The sequence below is a fragment of the Apteryx rowi genome, unplaced genomic scaffold (assembly GCF_003343035.1).
Source record: "Apteryx rowi isolate R43461 unplaced genomic scaffold, aptRow1 scaffold_837, whole genome shotgun sequence".
NCBI lineage: Eukaryota > Metazoa > Chordata > Aves > Apterygiformes > Apterygidae > Apteryx > Apteryx rowi.
Window position 1 is genome coordinate 1 of NW_020451135.1, and position 8691 is coordinate 8691.

At 42.1% G+C, this 8691-nt stretch overlaps 1 protein-coding gene across 1 annotated transcript; it reads right to left on the reverse strand.

Annotated features, from left to right (window-relative positions):
• Positions 1-387: 387 nt before the first annotated feature.
• Positions 388-7123, reverse strand: CMTM6 (CKLF like MARVEL transmembrane domain containing 6). Its single transcript, XM_026089940.1, is given in 4 exon segments — positions 388-2594; positions 5494-5608; positions 6528-6599; positions 7023-7123. Coding segments are annotated over 4 exon segments (528 nt in total). The 3' UTR covers positions 388-2354.
• Positions 7124-8691: the final 1568 nt, after the last annotated feature.

Sequence of the window (8691 nt, forward strand, 5' to 3'; positions counted from 1 at the left end):
CATCTCTCTTATGAGGAAAGGCTGAGAGAGCTGGGCCTGTTTAGCCTGGAGAAGAGAAGGCTGAGAGGAGATCTTATCAATGTGTACAAGTATCTGAAGGGAGAGTGTCGAGTGGATGGGACCAGACTCTTTTCAGTGGTGCCCAGCAACAGGACGCGAGGCAACGAGCACAAACTGAACCATGGGAAGTTCCATCTGAACATGAGGAAAAGCTTCTTTACTGTGAGGGTGACAGCGCACTGAACCAGGTTGCCCAGAGAGGTTGTGGAGTCTCCTTCTCTGGAGATATTCAAAACCTGCCTGGATGCAATCCTGTGCAACGTGCTCTAGGTGACCCTGCTTGAGCAGGGGGGTTGGACTAGATGATCTCCAGAGGTCCCTTCCAACCTCAGCGATTCTGTGATTCTGTGATTCTGTAATATTCTCACTAGCTGTACAGATCAGCTTAGTGCCACCACTGTATCTTTGGAAATATAAAAGCATTAACTGTAATGAGTATGATTAGTATCAAAAAGGAGGTAGGTTACATGTACTAGAAAAATAGATATTGTAAACAGGCAAGTTCCAGCTATCATGCTGGTAGTATACTCTGTTCTCTCTCTCGCTTATATGCTTTTATATGTATGTATGTATATATGTGCATATATATGTGTGTATATATACACACATGCACACATATATAGTATATTTTTATATATATAAAATGGTGATTATGTGTTAGTAGTAGTATGTAGTAGTGTGTAGTGTTAGTTTGTGTGAAAGACTTTCACACAAGTCCTAAAATCTTACCATAGTAGTAGATAAGAGGTTTGATTCATACCAACAAGATCACAGTGGTCTAATTAGCACCAGCTCATGACACTAAAACGTATGGAGACTTGAAAGGCCAAGACAAAGATCTTGTAAGGCATTTACGGAGAAAGCACAAGTGAAGCTTCATATTGTCTATTTTATGTTAAAAATGAAGGAAAATCCAGTATGCAGAAGAGCAACAGAGGACCACACATACATACAACACAGCTTTTGTATGAGGAGAGATTACTATACTATGATTCTTCAACTTGAAATAACTGTAGATGGGAACACGATAGATATCTATAAAATCGTTTAAGCCATGGAGAAGATGAGTACAGAAGAAAAATTCACTGTCTCACTCCATAACAAAGACTGTCTAGTGAAATCATCAAATGGCAAGCAAATACCAGTACCCACAGTGCATAGTTACATTGTGAATTCACTGCCACAGAACACAGCAGTAATCAAAAATACAAAGGGGTTCAAAAATACACTAGAAAAATGGGTATCAATAATCCAACGAGCTACACAGGAGATCCTGAGTCAGAGATTCCCTCAGAAAGTTTCTAAAATATTGTGATGGGCTATTAGCTCCCACACCTTTATGGGCAGGGAACATAGAAAGGGATGAGTGCTTCTCATATGTCTTTGCCCACATCACTAACATCAGGAATTAAAACATTAATATCATAACTGACTCGGCATTATTTATATTATGCCTCTTGGCAAGAAAAATTAAAATGTCACATCAGTTCACTTCAGGTTCAAAATTCCATTGGGCTTTTGTAGCAATAGTTTGCTTTTTTAGTGAAAAATCTGTTTCCACTGAAATATAAGAATTTAACAAAAGCAACGTTTTCGTTTGTCTCACATTTTACGAAACCTGAACTCTGGTTCTCYCTCTGCTCCTACCCTCCCCCCTGTACAATCTTGGAAAGGGAGGAAAAAATCCTCTTCCTGGGATAGGAGGAGAAATGAGTATTTTTAAAATTAGCGTTCTTTTGTTTCTTTTGTCATACAGAAGGGAAAAAAGGCTCTTTCATAACATGATGTTATATGAAATCTGCCATAGCAAAGGAAACAACTTATTGCAAGAAAGGCCCAGCCCCAGAAATGCAGACACCAGAATTAAACTGTAAGATGTTATGGTCTGTGTAATGCAGCAGGATAAATCTCTTGTTCCTAATGGTTCCTTCTGCTCTAAAGAGACTATAGGAAACTTAACCATACCAAAGAAAACGTGTGCCCTAGCAGGGAAAAACATGTCTGCTGTTTCCAGCAGAGACCAGTTACTTTCCTGATTCCATGCCCCAGCTTAAACACCTCATATCTCAACACGACAAATTTGAAAAAGTTTATAATATAAGATGTACCCTTAAAGTCGAGGGGGGTTATTTATTATATTATTGTGTAATATAATAAATAGATATAATATATAGTTTATATTATAGTTATTTATTAACTATAATATAAGGAACTTCACTTTACCCTTTAAACACTGAAGAAAAAATATTCTTTCTGCAGTCTTTTTATTCTACAGTAGTCTTTAAGCACTTACATCAAATGGTTTGTTTAAAAAAACCCTTGTTTTTAAGCTTAAAAAAATATATTTTTTTCCTTACCACTCTGTCTACTTCAGCTTTCCCAAATGTTTCATATGCAGTAGTACAATACACACACAGTATCAGGAGGCTCAAAAGAAGTGCACTGCAGCTTGTGAATTCAAAGAAGTAAAGTCCACCACACTTGATACAATTCTCCACAATTTCTTCACAAATAACTGCCAGAAGAGAGAAAAGCTGCAAACAAATAACATACCTGAGTTAGATCAAGTCATTAATATCTTCAGCAAAGAGACATCTCTGATAACAACATTAATGAAGACAGCTGTAAGAAAAATCCTCAGTCTAAAAAGATCCCTGTACAATTCTGTGCTATTTTATTACAGGCATAAAAATTACATGGCAACACAATTTACACTTGCTGTTAATCAATAAACTACATTTGGGTAAGCTGAGCATGCACCACCGAACCCAGGCTTGTTGCCTGGCTGGTGAAGATCCCTGGTCAGTGGTTTTGCAACTGCCAGGTGGAAACAGAGTGGGTAGACAGCAGGGAGAGAGGGCAGTCCAGGCAGAAGCAGCAAAAATGCTGCTTCTTACTACTTACACCTGTATTTAATCTTAAATGCATTAAAAAAAAAAATTCCAACAATAACAACAAAAATCCCAGCAGATACTGATCTAATCAACTACCTCCCTGAAAGTTGTTACCCTGCTGATGTTACCTCCCTTGATAAACTTCAGAGAAAGTAGATACAGCTAATTGCTTGTGTGCTTATGACTCAGTAACAAAAGCAGCTCGGCTGCATTTCTAGGAACCATGGCATAAGGAAGTTTTTATGTTTAAACTATGTTGGACAGTGTTTAATCTATGCAGAAGCTTATGTTCACATTCCCGCAAAAGTATTTTCAGAAGAAAGGATATAAGTGAATTTCTGAATAGTCACTATAGATCTGCTGTTGCTTTTTCTACTATTTTATGGTACATGAAAGCTGTGCTTTATTTAAATGTTCTCTCATTTTGGTCACTTTGCTCATTTCCTTCATCCTATAAAGTTGACACGGGCTATAGATCCTTGTAGTAAAGAGTTTACCAAATTAAAACAAAACAAAACAATTAGTGAGAATCAGACTTGGTCATAAAATCAAGAATGACATAAGGACAATGATCCTATTTTAAATAAGCATACATATGCAATAAAAAGGTCAACAGTGCTTCTTAAAAAAAAAAAAGAAATCAAACTCTAGAATTCAGAATTGTCATTTCCCAGTTACCGGCACGTACAAGGAACTGCAGATGCTTTATCTGGGTCTTGCGCTTGGAAAATGACAAGCCTTTGGTTTCAGCTTTCTGACAGTATAAATAAGAAAAGCAATTCAGCACGTGGGAACTGTAAGTTCCCCCACTAAGCCAAACTTCAGAAGGGCTCTTCAAAACATCAGGTTTTGAATATGCAACCATATAAAAGTAAACAGGAGCTCAGAAGGGGAAAGAGCACACGAGTTGAGAAACAAATATTACAGTCAGGCCTCAGCATACTTCCCTTTTCTCATGGAGCTGCTGGTAAGCCATTTCTCAGGAACCCTCACACCTAGTTCAGTCATTATAATGGATGTCCAAGGAATATTTTCAACTCTGAACTTCCAATTTTTAAGTGAGGAGTTTTCTTAATTTCAAAATATTTGATTATAGCTGTGTCCAATTATTTTTGATTTCACATTTGGCACAAGGTCATTTAGAACATACGTTATATATATAATTATAGCTCCTTTTATCAGCACTGAAAACTGAATGTCATAACTTTAACCAGAGACAAAACAGAACAGAAAAGAAAAGAAATAAGGGCTTTTTTAGAAATATGCGCTTAACAGAATTAGAAGCACAGATAACCATAATATGATCTAAATGACTGCGAAAAGCCTCTCAGCTGAGTGTACAACTAAGTGAAAAAAAAATCATACTCAAAGAACACTTATTAAGGGTTCAGTATCAAATAAATGCGATTTATCAAGTGCAGTCCCACATTGGACATCAACAGCATGTTCACAAGCTGCCAGAGTTCTGGTTGGGTTTCTTAATTTGCTCCTTGGTATCACAATAAAGAACATTAAAGGGATTACTCTCTTGTCCTACCACAAAAAAAGCATCGTTTTAGTTCCTGTTAAGAGTAGTTTCTAACTTCAGTTTATATATGTACAGCTATGTAACATAGTAAGAAGTTTTTTCTAGTATTAGCCAGATTACTGTCTCTCCGATATTACTCATTTGCATTTTAATAACATCCCACTGTTAGACACAGTATAAATACACTGGCCTTCTTAAACACAGCCAGGAGATTCCACGTATTTTATTCACTTTCTCAAGAACTTTCCTGCCAGGAGATCCAGCTTCATACGTCAGCATTGGTCCTGGGGTCCATACAGACTTCTAGAGACTTACACGAAGTAGCAGAAGCTTCCTCTGCTCGATTTTTATAATTACCTCCTCCACAGCGATTCCACCTAGCAGCATGCGCAGAGGCCATCGCTACTGCTTTTGAACTATCAATAATGAGCAAAGAGAGGCTGCTCTCAGCTCCTCATTTTCCTGAGAGCTAAACCTTCACGGTGGAGGCTCTTGCATGATGAAGACGACGGTAACCCTCGAAGACCAGAGTAGGCAGCCGCCGCCGCTCCCTCCCACGTGGCTGCAGATGCCGTCCCAGCGCTGGCGGGGGGACAAGGTTAGGCAGCAGCTGGGGCAGCACGCAGCCCAGAGCTGCGGGGGCGGGCCCGGGGGTGCGAACGGACACAGAGAGYGGCCCCATGCTCGCCGCTTTCGGCGGGTACATCCACACCTTGCCATGCAAGTGCACCCTTTGCCAGCCTTGTGTGCTGTAAAGGGAAGAGCATCGCTGAAGCTGCAAGGGGTTTTTATCATTTTTTGGAATTATTAGCCCCACCTGTCCATGGGTACGCCAGAAATCAAGTATCTTGCTCTGTCCCTCAACAGCAAGGAGCTACGCATTGATACTGACATTATTACTGTTGGAAGAGTTTCTGCACAAACGTCAAGTTTCTAAAGCAGATTTAGTAAGTGAAAGGCTATGAAGGAATGATATAAAAATAAAGCAAATGAACAAACTTTTCAACAAGCCTGCAACAGGTTAACCACTGCTGTTAAAATGCTCAGCAGTGATATTCCCGTCATGAAATCTTCTAGTTCAGAATTGTGCACGTACTGATTCTCTAAGTCTCCATGATCAGGGCTACTGTAGAGAGCAAGCAGCTCAGAAAAAGGGCAAATGTTTAAGGTTAAACTATAATTTTCCTTTCCAGTTAGGGCTTTTTTTTTTTTTTTTTTTTTAAGTAAAACAATTCTAGATAACAAGCACCGCTACTTTAGATAAAGTGTTAATTTGTACCCAAATCTTCGCACAATATGCACTATTTCATCTAACTTCGTGCAGAATTTGAACCAATCATGGTCTTAAAAAAATTCTATCTATATAGACAAATCTACAGTCCCATGCAATAAACATACCTCTCAGCATCCTTTTGGCAGTTATATTTTTGTTATACTCGCACAAAAAAGTTTTGAAAAGACAGGCTAAGATTACAATACATGCAATTACTAATCAGAAGAAAAAAAGCATTTTTAAGGTCTGGAAAACAGTTTCTGCAGGTGGTTTCAAAGTATTTTAAAAAATATTTGATCACTTCTATAATAAAGACACCGATGATTTTCTGAGTGCAATAGCCTGTTTAGCACAAGTGTCTGCACAAGTGATTATTAGTGTACAGTCCTAATAATATCTAATAATCACTATTTTAATCACAAGGCTAATACATGGTAACAACTATCACAATCACTGACAATTCCAAAAATCAATTCTTTCCTAAAACGGGAGCATTCCTCTTATTGGAGATACTGAGGCTTTACCTTCAGGAATTTCCGAGGTTTGTTTAAGGTGCTTTGATGAAGAACTCAAAAGATCTGTGCATTTTGGTAAATAGAATCAAAAAGAGAAAAAATCCTTTTGGAAATTACAAGGGTGAGCAACTGTAAGTCCCTTTTCTTTTCCTCATGTTGAAGGACAGGTTCAGGCCACAAAGTGCTAATTTTTCAGGAGCATATCAAGCAGCTACCCATTATTAAGGACAGGCCATAATAATACTCCTTTTTCCTACCTAGAAGAGCTTTTTAAACGATGCCTCTGTTCAGGTAAGCAACTGAAGACTTCAGTACATCAGTAAATTTGCCTATGCAATGGTATATTTTAGACAGTGAAACTACTTACATAAATGAAATATTTGTTTGGGAGCAATATTGAACAAATCTTATTTTAACAATCTGTAGTAGATAAAGTAAAAAGGTTATGCCCTATATTTGCTTGAAGCATTCTTGGGTGTGATTTAAACACTCTTAGGAAACATTATTTTTGGCAGTATTAGTGTTACCTTTACCAGCACTCAGTTCTGCAGTTTTTGGTTGATTTTCTTGACTATGTGCAAAACAAAGTTTAAAAAACTGAAACATTCTCTTTTCTGCAATGGTGGAGCAACGAGAAAGGGTTGGAAATCACCTATGATTCCTATGAGCATGAGACATCTGACTAAAAAAGCCACTTGGCTGGTTGGAAAATGTACACTGACACGCATTTGTAGTCAGCTGCCCCATCCCACCGTGGGTTGATGCTCCTCACATCATTATCCGTGACCCCGCGCCAGCACCGTTCGAAACGGGCGCCCAGGAGCTGACCGCACTTAAGAGCGATGTTGCACATAGCGAAAAGCAACCAGCGCATGGTCCTTGCACTCCCTGGGGGGCGCAGGGCTGCCCAACATGAAACAACGCATTGCAATGTCTCACACATTACTCAACAGATCACCATCGACACAGCGAGTTTCTGGCGCAGTTTTCTACCACAAGGCAGGGGGCAAACACACTCACCAATTTTAGCATGGATTAGCACAGCCTGCTGCGCTTACCAACGGGCTGTCGGGGTGGCGGGGGGGGGTAGGTTTGGGTCTGAGGACCCGGTTAAGTCCTTCCCAATTTTGTAGTCCTATGCTGACGTTCAGTCAAAGGTCTCCACCTCCTACTTTCATCCAGCGTGGCCCTCGGAAGAAAATACTAAGTTTTCCCCGAGGATTCTGTCCAGTTTAATTTTAGATTATACTGGTACCAAGCAGCAGAACCACACTGGATGGCAGTCTGTAATCTCGGTCACACAACACRCACAACTGTCAGATCTTAGCACACGCTCTTGCAGCTAGAAATGACAAAGAAACTAAACATACTGTGTCTCCATCACAAAGCAATTGGAATCTGTTGAAATGATGGTATTCTAAATCAGTGTCAGTTTTCCAGATTAGTTTTACCTGTGTGAAACTTAGTAAACCACAGCAAATACAGGCTTTTCCCTCCTCTAGGTTTAAATTAAAGTTAGGCTTTCTGATCAAGTGAATTCTTTTTCTGATCAATGGAAATAATTCCTTYGAATACTGTGAATACTGAACACATCCCTACGAGCCTGCACTTTCTCGGCGAGTCTGAAATTTTACTTTTAAGGGAGAGGTTTTGTCCTGAAGGAGACCAGCCAACAGCCTCGTTTCTGTACCAGAACCGCACTTTTAAAGGCAAACAAGGATACCTGTAAAACATGCAAGCCACGGAGTCAGCCGCAACGGGAACGGAGAGTCACAAGTGCGGAGCCAGGGGGAGGAAAGGGCTCGCCTCTGGGATGGGTAACTGCCCTCCGTGTGGCGCCACCGCCGCCCGCTTCGGGCCGTTACCGGGCGCGGGGTTTCCTCCCCTCCCCCCTCCCCGCGAGGGGGCTCAACCGACACGTGCAGCGCGCGGGGCGGGGGGAGGGGCAGCGCGGCCACCCCCCGCCGCGCTGCTCCAGCGGCACCGGACGCCGCTCGCCTCACACCTCCACGAAAGGGGTGTGCGGGGGGGCGGCGTTTTACCGATTTAGCTATTATTGCTCCTGCGCCGAGTCCTACGGGGGGACTCACCGCCTGGAGCGCCTTGGCCGCCCGCCGCCGGCCGTGCAGGTGCCGCAGGGTGCAGCCGCAGGGGCGGCGGGGCGGCTTGCCCTGCGGCTCGGTGGTCTCCTGGTAGACGGCCCCGTTCTCCATGGCCGCGCTGCTGCCGGGCTCCCGAGCTGTGGGAAAGCGAAAGCAAAAGGGCGGCGGCAGCGGAAGGCGAAGGGGAAGGCGGCGGCGGCGGCCCCGCCTGGCCCGGCAGGACAAAGGCGCTTCCTGCGGCGAGCGCGACGGGGAAAGGTCCCGGCGGGCGCCATCGCCGCCCGCTCCCCCGCCGCGGGCGGGGCCGGTGGGCGCCAGG